Source organism: Primulina tabacum, chromosome 15, assembly GCF_025594145.1.
Source record: "Primulina tabacum isolate GXHZ01 chromosome 15, ASM2559414v2, whole genome shotgun sequence".
Taxonomy (NCBI): Eukaryota; Viridiplantae; Streptophyta; class Magnoliopsida; order Lamiales; family Gesneriaceae; genus Primulina; species Primulina tabacum.
Window position 1 is genome coordinate 37,555,489 of NC_134564.1, and position 18,171 is coordinate 37,573,659.

At 37.4% G+C, this 18,171-nt stretch overlaps 1 protein-coding gene across 5 annotated transcripts in view; it reads right to left on the reverse strand.

The window, feature by feature from the left end:
* LOC142527734 (carboxyl-terminal-processing peptidase 1, chloroplastic) overlaps positions 1-14,542 on the reverse strand; it is a 34,888-nt gene extending 20,346 nt beyond the window's left edge. Inside the window, exons 1-8 of one of the 5 annotated variants that reach the window (XM_075632644.1) lie at positions 14,093-14,542; positions 13,899-14,018; positions 13,031-13,168; positions 11,907-12,011; positions 11,664-11,832; positions 11,278-11,354; positions 10,582-10,626; positions 9,453-9,641 (exon numbers count right to left, since the gene is read on the reverse strand). In XM_075632644.1, coding sequence (XP_075488759.1) covers positions 9,555-9,641; positions 10,582-10,626; positions 11,278-11,354; positions 11,664-11,832; positions 11,907-12,011; positions 13,031-13,168; positions 13,899-14,018; positions 14,093-14,461 — 1,110 coding nt within the window. In that variant the 5' untranslated portion in view covers positions 14,462-14,542 and the 3' untranslated portion in view covers positions 9,453-9,554. Of the gene's footprint in view, positions 1-9,452; positions 9,642-10,581; positions 10,627-11,277; positions 11,355-11,663; positions 11,833-11,906; positions 12,012-13,030; positions 13,169-13,898; positions 14,019-14,092 lie in introns of those variants that run through there. The other 4 variants (XM_075632641.1, XM_075632640.1, XM_075632643.1 and 1 more) reach the window with 4 other exon arrangements.
* Positions 14,543-18,171: the final 3,629 nt, after the last annotated feature.

Sequence of the window (18,171 nt, forward strand, 5' to 3'; positions counted from 1 at the left end):
AGCATCATTCACACGCCGTTCATTATCTTGATCTGTGATAATTAGGTCTTCTTAAGTGTTGCCCAAACATCTAAACATCCTTACCGGCAGGACATTCATAGCTGGGCCATTGTCAATCAACACCCTAGATTGTTTGCATGATCTTCCTTTTGTACTGATTGTTTGCGTATCAACTCCCTATTTTCTTCTTCCACCCTTTTAAACCTCTCTGCAACATCACCACTCATGTGCCACAATCCACAGTGATGTGAAACTTACCAAAACAAAAGTTGATTTTTTTTATCTAATCATCATCCTCACTTGACAAATCGTCGTCGTCCACTAAATTATCTTCAGTAGCTGATCTTCCAATTTGGACCTACTCCCCACATGATCTTCATTGACTGGAATATCAATTGTTGGTCTATTTTCCAATTTACCCGATTTTTCCCTTTTTGCAGCAGCTCTTTCTCTCAACAACCGTCTCTTCTAAGTCCTAGTAAGTGGCTTGAGGAACTTTTTGTGTTGGGCTACTCTCCAGGACTCACAAAACTCGCGTCTGGCAAGGAGGATGTACCTTTGTTCCCCTGCCCTCAATCATTTATCTTTTTGAAGCATCATCCACACGCCTGTTCTCTATCTTGATTTGTGATAATTAGGTCTTCTTAAGTTTTGCCCAAACATCTAAACATCCTTACCGGCAGGACATTCATAGCTGGGCCATTGTCAATCAACACCCTAGATTGTTTGCATGATCTTTCTTTTGTACTGATTGTTTGCGTATCAACTCCCTATTTTCTTCCTCCACCCTTTTAAACCTCTCTGCAACATCACCACTCATGTGCCACAATCCACAGTGATGTGAAACTTACCAAAACAAAAGTTGATTTTTTTTTTATCTAATCATCATCCTCACTTAACAAATCGTCGTCGTCCACTAAATTATCTTCAGTAGCTGATCTTCCAATTTAGGACCTACTCCCCACATGATCTTCATTGACTGGAATATCAATTGTTGGTCTATTTTCCAATTTACCCGATTTTTCTCTTTTTGCAGCAGCTCTTTCTCTCAACAACCTGTCTCTTCTAAGTCCTAGTAAGTGTCTTGAGGAACTTTTTGTGTTGGGCTACTCTCCAGGACTCACAAAACTCGCGTCTGGCAAGGAGGATGTACCTTTGTTCCCCTGCCCTCAATCATTTATCTTTTTGAAGCTTCATCCACACGACATTCTCTATCTTGTTCTGTGAGAATTAAGTCTTCATAAGTTTTGCCCAAACATCTAAACATCCTTACCGGCAGGACATTCATAGCTGAGCCACTGTCAATCAACACCCTAGATTGTTTCCATGATATTTCTTTTGCGCTGATTGTTTGCGTATCAACTCCCTATTCTCTTCTTCCACCATTTTAAACCTCTCTGCAGCATCAACACTCCTGGGGCACAATCCACAGTGATGTGAAACTTCCAACACAAAAGTTGATTGTTTTTCTTCTCAAATCATCATCCTCACTTAATAAATCGTCGTCGTTGTCCAACTTATCTTCAGCAGCTGATCTTCCAAATTTGGACCTACTCGCCGCATGATCTTCAGTGAATAGAATATCAATTGTGGGTCCATTTTCCAACTTAACGAACTCTTCCTTTTTTGCAGCAGCTCTTTCTCTCAACAACAGTCTCTTCTGAGTCCTATTAAGTGGCTTGAGGAACATTTTGTGTTGGGCTACTCTTCAGAACTCACTAAACTCGTTTCTGGCATGGAAGACGTACATGGATTTTGCTACCCTGCCCTCAATCATTTATCTTTTTGAAGCTTCATCCACACGCCGTTCTCTATCTTGATCTGTGATAATTAAGTCTTCTTAAGTTTTGCCCAAACATCTAAACATCCTTACCGGCAGAACATTCATAGCTGGACCATTGTCAATCAACACCATAGATTGTTTGCATGATCTTCTTTTTGTACTGATTATTTGCTTATCATCTCTCTATTCTCTTCTTCCACCCTTTTAAACCTCTCTGCAGCATCACCACTCATGTGCCACAATCCATAGTGATGTGAAACTTTCCAAAACAAAAGTTGATTTTTTTTATCTAATCATCATCCTCACTTAACAAATCGTCGTCGTCCACTAACTTATCTTCAGTAGCTGATCTTTCAAGTTTGGACCTACTCCCTACATGATCATCATTGACTAGAATATCAATTGTGGGTCCATTTTAAAACTTACCCGACTCTTTCCTTTTTACAGCAGCTCTTTCTCTCAACGACCGTCTCTTATGAGTCCTAGTAAGTGGCTTGAGGAACTTTTTGTGTTGGGCTACTCTCCAGGACTCACTAAACTCGCGTCTGGCAAGGATGTACCTTTGTTCCCCTGCCCTCAATCATTTCTATTTGTGAAGCTTCATCCACACGCCGTTCTTTATCTTGATCTGTGGGAATTAAGTCTTCTTAAGTTTTGCCCAAACATCTTAACATCCTTACCGGCAGGACATTCATAACTTAGTCATTGTCAATCAACACCCTAGATTGTTTGCATGATCTCCCTTTTGCGCTGATTGTTTGCGTATCAACTCCCAATTTTCTTCTTCCACTATTTTAAACATCTCTGCAGCATCATCACTTATGTGGCACAATCCACAATGATGTGAAACTTCCAACACAAAAGTTGATTGTTTTTTCTTTTCTAATTAATCATCATCATCACTTAATAAATCGTCGTCATTGTCCACTAACTTATCTTCAGCAGCTGATCTTCCAAATTTGGACCTACTCACCGCATGATCTTCAATGAATAGAATATCAATTGTGGGTCTATTTTCCAACTTAGCGAACTTTTCCCTTTTTGTAGCAGCTCTTTCTCTCAACAACCGTCTCTTTTGAGTCCTAGTAAGTGGCTTGAGGAACTTTTTGTGTTGGGCTACTCTTCAGGACTCACTAAACTCGTTTCTGGCAAGAAGGAGGACGTACATGGCCTTTGCTCCCCTGCCCTCAGTCATTTATCTTTTTGAAGCTTTATCCACACGCCGTTCTCTATCTTGATCTGTGAGAATTAAGTCTTCTTAAGTTTTGCCCAAACATCCAAACATCCTTACCGAGAGGACATTCATAGCTGAGCCATTGTCAATCAACACCCTAGATTGTTTGCATGATCTTCCTTTTGAACTGATTGTTTGCGTATCAACTTTCTATTATCTTATTTCACCCTTTTAAACCTCTCTGCAGCATCACCACTCGTGCCGACAATCCATATTGATGTGAAACTTTCCAACACAAAAGTTGATTGTTTTTCTTATCTAATCATCATCCTCACTTAACAAATCGTCGTCGTCCAGTAACTTATCTTCAGTAGCTGATCTTACAAATTTGGACTTACTCCCCACATGATCTTCATTGACTGGAATATCAATTGTGGGTCCATTTTCAAACTTACCCGACTCTTCCTTTTTTGCAGTAGCTCTTTCTCTCAACAACCGTCTCTTCTAAGTCCTAGTAAGTGGCTTGAGGAACTTTTTGTGTTAGGCTACTATTCAGGACTCACTAAACTCGCGTCTGGCAAGGAGGATGTACCTTTGTTCCCCTGTCTTCAATCATTTCTCTTTTTGAAGCTTCATCCACATACCGTTCTCTATCTTGATCTGTGGGAATCTAAAGTTTTGCCCAAACATCTTAACATCCTTAGCGGCAGGACATTCAAAGCTGAGTCATTGTCAATCAACACCCTAGACACTGGCTTCCCATTTACGTGGGCTTTGATATACAACAGCCTTATGTGCTTGGTCATGGCTGGTGTAGGCTTCTCGAGTATCACTTGTTTAGGCCTATTTGAGTGATCCTCTTTGATAAACACTCTTGAACTTCCTTCGAGGAGTTTATTTGCATGATCTTACTTTTGCACTGATTGTTTTGGTATCAACTCCCAATTCTCTTCTTCCACCATTTTAAACCTCTCTCCAGCGTCACCACTCATGTGCTACAATCCACAGTGATGTGAAACTTTCCAACACAAAAGTTGAATGTTTTTCTTCTATAATCATCATCCTCACTTAACAAATCGTCGTTGTCTACAAACTTATCTTCAGTAGCTGATCTTCCAAATTTGGACCTACTCCCCTCATGATCTTCATTGACTGGAATATCAATTGTGGGTCCATGTTCCAACTTAGCCGACTCTTCCCTTTTTGCAGCAGCTCTTTCTCTCAACAACCGTCTATTCTGAGTCCTAGTAAATGGCTTGAGGAACTTTTTGTGTTGGGCTACTCTTCAGGACTCACTAAAATCGTGTCTAGCAGGGAGGACGTACTTGGCCTTTTGCTCCCCTGCCCCTCAATCATTTCTATTTTGAAGCATTATCCACACGCCGTTCTCTATCTTGATCAGCTGACTTTTTCCTGATTTCCATCCTTCGCGATTCAATTTCATGTGTTTTTTCCTGTCCGATTATCTTTGATGCTGATGGTGAGATGACTCTCCTCTAAACAATTGATTCTCACGCACTGGTCTCTCAAAGAAATGTTGGTTTCTCGGCCTAGAGGCCGCTGATTCACCAACATTCATGGGAAATAGGGCTGAACTGTTCTTAGCCGATCAACACTATACTTCCAGTAGGTTCAAACATTTGGCCTTTTGGGATCCAGCATTTCTTAATCATTTGGTCTATTACTGCATGGGTTCGGCTTCTTTTCTCATCGAGAAGACCCCTCAAATCTGTCACGTTCACATTGACAGAAACTACCGGGGAAAATGGATCATCATCCACTGCCATGGACTCTTGTTTGTTAGGGAACTTCAAGACTACCTTTTTAATTTTGTTCTGCAAAATATTCTTGAAAGCCCAACAAGACTTAGTGGCATGATTATATGAGTTGTGATACTTACAATATTCTCGACCATTCAGCTCTTCTTTGGGTGGCATTTGTTATCTGGTGGAAAAGTGATGAATTTTTCTTCTACCATAAAATGAAAACTTCATCGGCCTTTGATACTTCGAAAGTGTATTGCATATCCTCGGGAGCTGGGGAGTATTCTTTTCATCTGGTTTTCTGTCAGTTTCTTTTTTAGCAGAGAAACTATACATGAACCAGTTGATCAAAACGCAGTCAACGCAAAATTTACTTGTCCAAAAAAATGTTGTAACTTTTTCTTGTTCTTGAGTGGATTTGCCTCATAATACCCTTCGATTGTTCTTATCCAGTTCGACTCCCCTCTAATGTATCAGAAATCCCAAAAAGTTTGTTTTTTTCACGCCAAATGCGCATTTCAACGCGTTTAACTTCAACTCATGTTGTCTTATTCTTTGAAAACTCTTCCTCAAATGCTCGATGTCATCAACAGATTGTTTAGATTTGACAACGATATCGTTTATATACATTTCAATATGATGCCCTATCATATCGATGCATATTCTGACCTTGCCATTTTTTTCATGACCGGCACAATGTTCGAAAGCCATTTGGTATATTTGATTGGTTTTATAAACTTGGCCTTTAACAGTTTCTCGACTTCTTCTTTAACTTTCAACTCAACTTCTTTTGACATGCGACGAGATGGTTGTTGAAATGATTTGAAATCCTTTTTGAGTGGAAGTCGGTGTTCGACCCATTTCTTGTCCAACCCTGACATGTCATCATAATTCCATGCCAAACAATCTTTGTACTCCTTCAGCATGTTAACCAAATCTTGCTTCAAATGTTCTTCCAGTAGCTTACTCACATATATCATTTTCATATTCCCAAGCTCCTCCAAGTTGATTTCTTCCAATGGGTCTTGTACTTCATGTTGGTCATCTTCCATTTGAGATGACATCATCAACAACTCATCAACTTGGAGTTCATCTTCTTCATATTCTTCCTCTTAGACAACCTCGGTTCCATGGGTGTCTCATGCTTCATCTTCCTCTAAATTGTTCAGTACTTGCAGCACACGGGGAGTTTTTATTTGCATGATCTTTCTTTTGCACTGATTATTTGGGTATCAACTTCTTATTCTCTTCTTCTACCATTATTTTAAACCTCTCTGCAGCATCACCACTCATGTGGCACAATCCAAAATGATGTGAAACTTTCCAAAACGAAAGTTGATTTTTTTTAATCATCATCCTCACTTAACAAATCGTCGTCGTCCACTAATTTATCTTCAGTAGCTGATCTTCCAAATTTGGACCTACTCCCCACATGATCTTCAGTGACTAGAATATCAAATGTAAGTCCATTTTCCAACTTAGAGGACTCTTTCCTTTTTGCAGCAGCTCTTTCTCTCGACAACCGTCTCTTCGGAGTCCTATTAAGTGGCTTCAGGAACTTTTTGTGTTGGGCTACTCTCCAGGACTCACTAAACTCGCGTCTGGCAGGGACGATGTACCTGGCCTTTGCTCCCATGCCCTCAATCATTTCTCTTTTTGAAGCTTCATCCACACAACGTTCTCTTCTCTATCTTGCTCTGTGGGAATTAAGTCTTCTTAAGTTTTGCCCAAACATCTTTAACATCTTTACCGGCAAGACATTCACAGCTAAGTCATTGTCAATCAACACCGTAGACACTGGCTTCCCATTTACGTGGGCTTTGATGTACAACAACCTTATGTGTTTGGTCATGGCTGGTGTAGGCTTCTCGAGTATCACTTGTTTAGGCTTATTTGGGTGATCCTCTTTGATAATCACTCTTGAACTTTCTTCGATGAGTTTATTTGCATGATCTTCCTTTTGCACTGATTGTTTCTCGTCTCCCACCATTTTAAACCTCTTTGCAGCATCACCACTCCTGTGGCACAATCCACAGTGATTGTGAAGTGACTGGAATATCAATTGTGGGTCTATTTTCCAACTTAGCTAACTCTTCCCTTTTTGCAGCAGCTCTTTCTCTCAACAACCGTCTCTTCTGAGTCTTAATAAGTGGCTTGGGGAACTTTTTTTGTAGGGCTACTCTTCAGGACTCACTAAACTCGTGTCTGGCAAGAAAGACGTACTTGGCCTTTGCTCCCCTGCCCTCAATCATTTCTCCTTTTGAAGCTTCATCTGCAAGCCGTTCTCCATCTTGATCGGCTTCATCTAGGCCGAGGAACCAACATTTCTACGGAAACACTGCTAAACTGTTCTTAGCCGATCAACACTATACTTCCAGTAGCTTCAAACATTTGACCTTTTGGGATCCATCATTTCTTAATCATTTATTCGTCACTGCAAGGGTTCGGCTTCTTTTCTCATCGAGAAGACCGCTCAAATCTGTCACGTTCACATTGACGGAAGCTACTGGGGGAAATGGATTATATTAGTTGTGATACTTACAATATTCTCGACCCTTCAGCTCTTATTTGGGTGGCATTTTGTGATCTGGTGGAAAAGTGATGAATTTTTCTTTTACCAGAAAATCAAAAACTTCATCGGTCTTTGATACGTCAAAAGTGTATTGCATATCCTTGGGGAGCTGAGGGTTATTCTTTTTCTCTGGTTCTGTTAGTTTCTTTTTTAGCAGAGGAACTATACATGAACCAGCTAATCGAATCTCAGCCAACACAACATCTTCCACCTCTTGATAATAAGACCTAGGCAACTCAAAGCAAAACTATCTGACCCCTGACCTTGAGCTAGCCGCGGTAGCGTGTGCACTAAAGAATTGGAGACATTCTCTATGGCACCAAGTGAGAGATATTCACCGATCACCAAAACCTCAAATATATGTTCACACAAAAATAGTTAAACATGAGGCACCGACGGTAGATTAAGCTCTTGATAGACTACGACTTGACGATAAAACTACCATCCCGGCAAAGCAAACAAGATAGCTGATGGTTTGAGTCGGAAAAACTTGATAGACTACGACTTGACGATAAAACTACCATCCCGGCAAAGCAAACAAGATAGCTGATGGTTTGAGTCGGAAAAACATGGGTAAAGTGATCTTAGCTTCACTCTCAGCACAACCCTGCCTTCGAGAAACCATCAAACTCAATCATGATCGAGATCCCGCTTTGACAAAACTTAAAAAACAAGTGAAAGAAGAAGTCACAAGACAATTGTGTATACCAGACATTAATAACCTTCAACAAGAAGTAATGTCTGAACCATGAGTCAAAATTTTTAGTCCACCCTGGGAATACATAGATTCTGGTGGAGCGGAATAAGAGGATATAACAGAATTTGTCTATAGATGTCAAGGGTAGAGAGCACCACCGACTTAGAGTATTGTTGCAACTATAGGAAATTTCAGAATGGAAATGAGAACAAATTTCATGGATTTTGTAGTGAGTTTGCCAAAATCAAGACAAAGTCGTGACGGTATATGGGTAATCGTAGATAAACTCACAAAATCTACACATTTTTACCCGTCCATAAGAATTACATTCTAGACAAATTGACTACGCTATACATGAATATTATTGTGAGATTGCATAGAGTTACAGTAAGTATTTTATCAGATAGAGATCCGAGATTCGTCTAATTTTAGGAAAAGCTTTCAACAAGCTATGAGGACTAAGGTCTAGAAGACATGCTACAAGCTTGTGTGGATTTCAGTGGCAATTGGAGTGAACATCTATTATTAATCGAGTTTGTTTACAACAACAGCTACCATAGCAGCATTGGTATAGCTCCGTACGAAGCTCTGTATGGACGAAAATGCCGATCACCGTTATATTGGGATGAAGTAGGGAAAAAAGTCATCATTGGACCTGAGCTGATCCAAGAAACAGTGGATAAAGTTACTATGATCAAAGAGATACTAAAGATTGCACAAGATTGACAGAAAAGTTGGGTTGACTTGAAGAGAAGACCTGTGGAATTTGAAGTGGGTTAGAAAACATTTGTGAAAGTCTCACCCATGAAAGGTGTGATTTGATTCAATAAAGCTAGGAAACTGAATCCTAAATATGTCAGACCTTTTGAAATTCTGGAGAAAATGGAAACTCTTGCTTATAGATTAGCACGTCCACCCGATATATCAAGAATTCATAATATCTTCCACATTTCGCAACTAAGAAGATATATTCCGGATCCAAATCATATTCTTGAAGCTGTACCACTTCTGATCGAAGAGAATTTGAACGATGAACTAAAATGCGAAGAAGTTCTTATTCGAAAGGTGGATGCAAAGAACTGAGTATTCAGATGAAAAACCATTATGTATTGTCAATGTACAATGGTCAGAGTGCCACATTCAGCTGATTTAAGATGGAGTTGAAACAACCTTTTAGTAGCCATTATCAGCTATAATTGAGTGGTAACAGCTGCTCATTCAACCCTTTTAATAGTCATTATCAGCCATAATTCAGTGGTAACAGATGCTCATTCAACTAACCATCTTAGCCTAATAGTGGCCAAAGATTGAGTGAAATCGCACCCAAAAACAGCACCAAATACCCTGCCATCTTCACACATAAGAGCTGATCAAAGTCTCGAGAATTCAGCGGCATTTCGAAGCAGATTTCTGTCCAAATTTTGAAGCCTCTGCAGCAGTTTTTTGAAGCACTTAGCAGCAACATTTCCAAGCCAAAACTCTGCCCGAAATCAATCAAGAAATAACCCTAAAATTCAAGCAAAGAAGCTGTCTTCTTTTCAAAGTTTTCTGCTGCATCCTGCTGCCTAAAGTCGAGCAGCCTTCCTCCCCGAAGTATCGATCAAAGTCTGGTCCCAGCACGAGCAAAGTTTCGCCGAAGTTTGAGAGAATTTCTGCCCAAGTTCGAAATAATTCAGCAACATTTGAGTTCGATTATTTCAGTTAATCTTCCTCTACGTTTTCTTAGATCAATACCAAGTAAGTAGGCTTTTGTACGCATATTTTTATAAATTGTGCTTAATGTTTTCAAAAAATTATTAAGTATGTCTTCGAAAACTCGATCGGCGTGATACATATTTGTTTCTATTTGATATGCTATCTTTGACTCCGTTTGTCATTCGATATTAGATATGATATTCGAAAGCATGTTTGACATTATTTGAAATACACTGTAATCATTCGAGTTAGAAATATGTTTGATTTGATTTGATATGGCTCTAATGCGGTGGGATATAATAACCGTTTATGTCCCGTCCCTTAGAGGAGTAACATATAAGAGCCTAATCAGTAAACCATGGAAAAATGAGATGATTTTCAGTGCTATGTTTGTATTTTGTTCGTATTAGATTGAAAATGCTTACAACTGAAAATTTTGATTTGTATATATGTATGTGTATCTTTGTTGTTTATTACACACGATCAGCCCATACTTACTGAGTGTTTCCCAAACACTCATCATTTACTCTTCCTCCTTAGATAAGAATGAAGATCAGTTAGATGCCGATGAGCAAGCCATGTTTTGGGCTGGTGATGAAGGATCGGTTCGAGATCAACCTATTTAAATTCTGTTATGTTAAGTTATAATTCATTTCTGCATTTTCGTTCAATTGTAAAGACAATGTTTATGTTATGAAATAGACTGGGTTTTGGCAAGATTTGTACTATGAGGCTTGTTGTTTCAATATTAAATTGTTAAACAATGCTCGTGCACACCTCGGTTTCGGGGTGTGACAAGGTGTGCAACATTCAGAACCACGAAATTATATTTATTGTGGACGACATGCTCTTATGTGTGCAACAGTCAAAGTTATAGGCTTATAACAAATCACGTACTGTTTGCCCTTCATTGAGGAAGAGTTTAGCAATCTCAATTCCAGCCTGCAATAGACAGCATATTACAACTTCAATAACAAAATAGATCAAATAATTTTCAACAATATATCAGATGTAGGTCATGGTTAGTCTTCCTAGGTATGTAGCTTCATAAAGTGAAAAGTTGATGAGTGAAATTTATATATTTTTGTCCTCGCGTTAACTTTTTGAAGTCCAACTTGTAGAGTTTTTCCAATCTGCGATTGATGCAACAAAAGGCGAGGAAATTGATTACTTGAGCCTCTGAAAATTACTGAATTGTTAATTAATACTCCATCCATCCCATATATTTAAGCTTGTGTCTATTTTCAAACATATCAAGAAAGTTCTTGAAATGGTAAATTTTACAAAGAAATTTCTCATTTACTCTTATGTAATTAATATTTTAATTGGATGAAAAAAAAATTTGGAAAGCAAATAAAATAGGGGTAGACTGGTAAAAGAGTGTAATAATGCAAAATATTAAAATCAGACTACATAACTGGGATGGATGAAAAAGAAATTCAGCCTAAATATATGGTGTGGGGGTGTACAATTTCTGACTTTCAAATTTATTTAGACAATTCTAGGATTAGCATGATCATAGAGCTACAACACAAAGTTACCAAACCAGCACATGCCTTCTTAATCCCTCCTAATGTGACTTAAAAGAAATACCTGCACTAGTCCCCCGAGATTATCCCTAAGATCAAGGACAAAATATGAGGCACCCATGTCTTCTAGTCTTCTCATTGCTGCATTTTAAGCAAATCAAATCAAACCAACAGATTTCATAACAGAGAAGAGTTCCATTGACAGCTGAAAAGTTACAAGATTGTAACTCGTTCCTCTTTTTAACTAACTAGAGGACTCAAAGGAGTGAGGTGAAATGCGATCAATTGAAACTTATGAAGGATGGAAAAGATACCATAGATATTGGCACTTGTATATATTCCCATAAATTAAAGATAGGAACATTGTTGGAAGTCAAAAAGAACCTTAAGAGCCAGTAAGTACAAGGTAAAGTACATGATTTACCCATGGATAGTTGGTGCAGCATTTACCTGTAACAAAATCCTTCCTGGCCAGTGCATTGAATTCTCTAAGGCGAACATAACCTACAGAACCTGAATCGTTCTTAACTTGCTCCAATCGGTAAAAAATAGGGGACTTTGCAATAGATTGCCTTTGAACCCTAATAGATTGCACGGATCCACAGTTTCCATGCTTTACCTAACAACAGTTGCGAGTAGGAACAATGAATGGCAAGAAATAACAAGCACAATTGGTGTTCTGCTATTACTCACCATTATGTTGACAAATGTTTCGTTAGGGCCTTGCAATAACGACGATGCTTCAAACGCAGATCTTCCTATCACATCCACCCCATCAATAGACAATAGTTCATCACCCTACCACAAAATTGCAAGTCAAATGAAAATATAAACGTTATATTAGGACTAAACTGGACGAATGTGCACAAGATTTATATAAATCCAGAAATAAACAAGCCAAGATTAAGTGTTGTTTCAGATCATACCACGTGTGGATGATACAATACTTATCAACACTCTGTAAAGGGGTAATTTAACAACTGCGCCCACTTTATAATGTTATGTTAAAAATAATGCTTTTGGGTAGCAAAAGCATGTTATCATGGAAACCAGCTTCAAAAAATGCGCTGATATTTTCCTCTTTGAACTCATTTTGCCAACATGCCACAAATATTTTCTCCATGTCAGTTTTAACTCCACACGATTCAAGTCCACTACCCTTATTTAACATATATATATATATTAACTGCTTATGCCTTCAAATAAATATTATTATTGTAATTCCACAGAAGCACAAATCAGTTTGCCTCCATGGAAAATGTGAAAGCTTTCCGTGAGACAAACATTGAACATGCTACCGGAAATATGTTTTAGACTACTAGTGAGTAGACATGGTCAACACCGATAGCGAATCGGATTGGGTTGCTTCAACATGAATTTGGAATCATTTAATCTGCTCAGTTTGAATGTGGTACCAGAACTAGTTTAGGACCAACTTCATACAACGATATTGGAGATAGCATGTATACTGTATATATATATATATATACGGAGACTTATATATAATTTCTTAATATTCATAATGGTTTTTAAAAAAATTTATCTCAATTTGGTCTCATCCCGTTTAATCCGATTTTAATCCAACTTAATTCGATTTCGGTTTTGGATTGGGTTACAATCTCAATCCGATAAATCTGGAACCAATCCAATCAGGTATCATACAGGATTGGTTTGGTTTCATCACTCGGCAATCCAAATCTGGTAACATGCCTAATACTGAGCTCATGGACGAAAACATTAAATTCATGAAATTTTTTTTAAAAAAAAATAAGCAAATAAAGTCGAATAAATAGGTATGGCAGGACATGAGCTTGTACCTGTCTAACACCAGCAGAATGGGCCGGGCCATCCAAAATAAGACCTAAAACCTTTAACTTCAGTACTCCATTACTGTCGGGAATTTCTCTAAGGTTTATCCCAATACCAGTCATGTCATACCTCGCCATCTTGGAGAACTTTCGATGACGATGAAGGCAACATACATCATTGGATAAGAAAACTGAAAATTTTTGTAAGTAAAAACAGCATCGATACATGTGATTGCACGTTTAATATATCAAACTTAATATAAACATAACAAGTGGTCAGTAATGAACAACACAAAAAACATGACTAAAGGGCGAGGGAATGAGAAAAATAATCCAATGATAGAACCCCGAAATGATGAAAACTTGGATAATTAACCATGAAGATTAAAATCCAAACACAAAGAACTCTGACAAACGTTATTGCACGGACAAATTTTTTTTGGTTAGCAGAACAAGTAGGAAAAGAAAAATACTTAAAACTAAAACCTGATTCTCGTAAACACACAGTCCAATCATCATTAATGCACAGAAAATAGTTGTAATCGTCTTCTAGCAGTCAACGACTCAATCAAAGATGTTGCCTTAAACATCATCCAGTAAGACCAGGCACAGAAAAATAACAAAGTTATTTCGATCAGAATAGCACCATAACATAGCACAAAATTGATACGGTTAATAAGAAGAGAATATGACAAAAAAATTCAAGAAATAAGAAAGGGTCATAAAGGGAGTAAGTTCAAGACACGGGAGAAGAGCGTCACAGGATATAATTCAATTAAAGAGAAGGATACACCCAAAAAAAGCTAAGAATCTGGGTTATATATATTTCAAGAAACACGTATATTGGAGGACAATTGTGACAGTTGAGAAAGATTACGTCATAAGGAGAAAGAAAACGTGTATAACGGTCGCCCAAACTCGCCAACATACGACGGATGATCTCATGGGCTCTTGATTTTGTCTGAATCGATGTGCCTGATATATCTTTCTTCTTCTCCTGGAACCCCAACAAAAAACTCAGAACTGAAGATGTAGCGTAAACAAAAAATCTGAAAGTGAAGTGATACACACAAGCCAAGAATCAGGCGACCAACGGTGGCGACCGGTGTCAAGGAAACTATCATTCACAATCTGCCAAGCCTCTTCCACAATCCCCTCGTTCGTCACCGTGTCTCCAGTCAATTTAGGATCCGCGTAATTTTCTTCTTCACGGCAGATCGATTCCTCCGTCGGGGTACTAAAATCAATCGAAAACACATCCGGAGGACAAGCATAGAAAATACCCAAGGAGAGTGTTACTGAGATTAAGGTTGTACTCAAAGCCTGGGTAATTGATGGAACTTTCTGCCGGAATTTAGAAATAGGACAGATGTTTAGGGCTTTTAGGGGATGAATAATTGGGGCTAATTGCGGTAAAGAGTTGCAGAGAAGAAGCCTCATCTTTCTTTAGCCCTTGTGGCCTTCTCCGATACTACTGATTAATTACCGTTACTTCAATAGCAGAGGTTTCCATGCGGTTTTATGTAGGCAGAACTTTCCAATTTTAATCAGTCGTTTGACAAGTTTTAATTACCGTTGAGCCTAAAGTTTTCCATTTGAATTATAGTTGCGTTTAGTGGCCTCGGCACTTGTAAGGCAAGTTTTCACTCTCTTTTTTTAACCTGTAAGGCAAGTTTTTACTATTTTTATCGTAGCTGACTTGGATTCCATATAGAATTGAATAAAAACGTAATATTTAGTGAATATTATTACTAAATAACATTAAGCTGTTGATTTTAGTGAATATTATTATTAAACAACATTAAGCTGTTGATTATAGATTGATATTAAAATATAGACAAAAAATATTGCCAATTATAAAAAAAAATTATTGCAATGCTGAAAAGTATACTTCAAATTTTAAGTTATTCTCTCTTTATTTAAGAATGTCTGTTGATCAAAATAGTAAAATTCGAACATCATTTTGCCGGTTTCATAAGTTTACAATCATAATATCGGGGGACTCATAGAACAGTACATCACACAAAAATGCGTTTTGATTCTGATATGTAATGACCTGTGTTAATTATATATTGGCAAAAACTTATATGAGACGGTCTCACATGTCGTATTTTGTGAGACGAATCTCTTATTCGAGTCATCCATGAAAATGTATTAATTTTTATGCTAAGATTATTACTTTTTATTGTGAATATCGGTAGGGTAAACACGTCTCACATATAAAGATTTGTGAGAGCGTCTCACAATAGACGTACTCTTATATCTTATTTGGAAATAATTAAGACTAATTATTATTGTTATTATTATTATTATTATATCTATATATAAGCATCATCATCATCGTGAATCTTCTCTCTCCTCAACCCGTAGCTTATGTCCTTCAAAGCCTTCAACCCTTGCCGCCTCTTTGACCGTATTGTGATCATACCGAAAATCGAAAAATTAAAATAAATTTATATTTGAAAATCTTATGACGAGAGCTATCTATCATACCACTTTTGCTAGGTAAAATCATGACTCCCGAAAACCCGTCGGAAAACTCGCAGCCTACTTCGTCGGAAAACGTAGGAAAAATTCAGGTTTTAGTCATTTAAGGTTCTGCCTAGCTACAGGAAGCAAGACTTCACAAAGTTTCGATCATTTTCTGACCAGTACAGTCACGTTCAGCTAGCTTCGACGTGATTCCAACCTAGTGCCGCCGCGAGCTCTGGTTTCCGACCACCGTGTTCCTTGTTGGGGGTGTTAAAACTCGATTTCCAGTCACTGTTGTTGGGATTACATGCTGCATCGATGAGGATTGTTGTCTAAGTGAATTTCATTCAATTTCGACTCAAATATTGTATCATTATTGATTAATTATTGTGTTATTATTGTAGGTTTCGGAATTGTGTGAGTTAGAGATATAATCTGATGAACCTAGAATTTATCGTAGTCGCTTGAGTATTAGTTTAGCGTCATTTAAAGCTAAAAAGAATATTTTGCGACGAACTAAAATAGAAATGATTGATTTTAGGCAATTTAGTCGAATATTGGAATTTAAGGAATTTTAAATGCCTAAATAGTTGAAATTTGATTTTTAGTGAATTTAAATGGTTGTGGAATTTTTATATGATAATAAGACCATTTAAATTAATATTCAAGTGATTTGTCTGAGTGCATTTCCAGGAATTTCTTGAGGATTTAGGATACTAGGTAAATTAGTTGAGGTACATAGAGATCAGTTATTTTCATGATGTCTGACAGAGGCATCTGATGATCTAAATGATTTATTTGCTACTTGTTGATTTATGTGATATTATATACTGACTCGCATATTTTCAGTTGGATAATTGATGTGTAAATAAAATAAAATATTTCTTATGTTCACACATATTTTATTTTAGTTAAACACATCAATATAACTAAACATATCATATTGAGTCTATCTGTTATTGAGATCCAGTTATATTTCGGTTGAGATCCGTTATATGTATGATATGATATGGTGTCATGGAGATGTTTGGCTACCTTGATTCGGTCTGGCTTAAGTAGTTGCTGGCTTCGAGGTTGGGCCATATCCCAGGCACGGCCTGCCGGGTCGTGGACCAGCTTGAGCATATATGTATGATTGTTGATATCCTGATATATTTCACCTATTCGTGCATGACATCATTGCATTTCTATGTCATATATCGTGGTTTCTTGATGTCTCGTACTGGGGTTTCTGACCCCGAGAGGGGGCTGTCGTGTCTTTTGTTTGTGGACATGATAGGTGGTACATGTGGTTCGACCTCAGGTGCTCGAGAGGAAGCCTTAGGAAGTACCAGAGCTCCTTGAGAGTAGACTCGGTTGTATTTCGGTATTGCGTGGAGTTGCTGTCTCCCAGATATTATATGTATATATTTGGAGGATTGTTTTATGTTATTATCGAGCCTTGTCGACTCTATAATATTTTGGTTTGTATATGTCATGATTGTGTCTGGCTGGCATATGTTTATGTTGTTGTGTTTATTGAGGTCATATGTTGTTTATTTTGAGTATTTGATTTTCTGGTATGTCCTATTAATGGGAAGGTCATGCCGAAATTTTTATAAGCTCAAATGCAAATTTTTAACTCACTTTTTCGCTATTTACTGATTAATCGTGATTGCATGTTAATACGTGATTAGGATAACGGGTCCTCACATGATACTATTTTAAGATTGTGATATAGACCGAAGTCAACTCCAAAAATTATATCAATTGGGTGAAGATTGTTCAAGTCAATATATGCAACTCTCAATAATTTAATTTAGTCGATGTGAGATATTTAACAATTTTGTTTTAATTTTGTTCGAATATGAACTCAAAAAAAGAATTGAATTATGTTCAAGTGGTTTAATTACAACTTGGATCATGGGTAAATCTAAAGTGGGGATGCCAACACAAAAATCATTATTTCACTTTCAAATTTTATGTGATATTTATAGATGTTCGGAGATTAACAACTCCGATCATACGTCACATTTTCTTACTTTGTTGGAAAGATTTTATAAAAGATTTTGATTGATATAACTCATTGTACAAACCCACTTCGACTTAGAACTTATCATTTGCCTAATCAGAACTCCTATCGTATTTTCGATTATAGGCCGCAACCTCACAATCTGTATAATATTTATTGTCTCTTATGGCAAGACTACAAATACAATGTTTAATATCTTTGTGTAAAGACTAACACTCAACTATTCTTTGAAGATTAACTTTCATATATATGTGTGTGAGTAATTGTATTTGAAGATTTAATCCACCTCAGTGTATATATCTTAAATGTATCCTCCACTTTTTTTTTGGATTTAATCTCATTTCAACTAGTTTTATATAATTAAGTTGTCCTTCTTTTGAATCTCAGTCTAAAGCTTATGCTTGATCTTCAAAATGTTTTATTGATGGTCTCCAAGAGTTGTATGAATGTTTAAAACAAAAATATGACCGTTCAGAAAGGTTATGGTCAGACATAAGAGAATGAATTTTCGAGGCATTTCTGCTTATCTTGAATTTGTCAGATATTGTATGATTTCTGACATTGAAACAGTCGTATTCGTGTTGTTGTCCATTTTTGAGACTAAGCTGGTTTGGCAAGGATGATATGACTAAGCTGGTTGATCAGCTTGGTTTTCATCTGGTTTTTT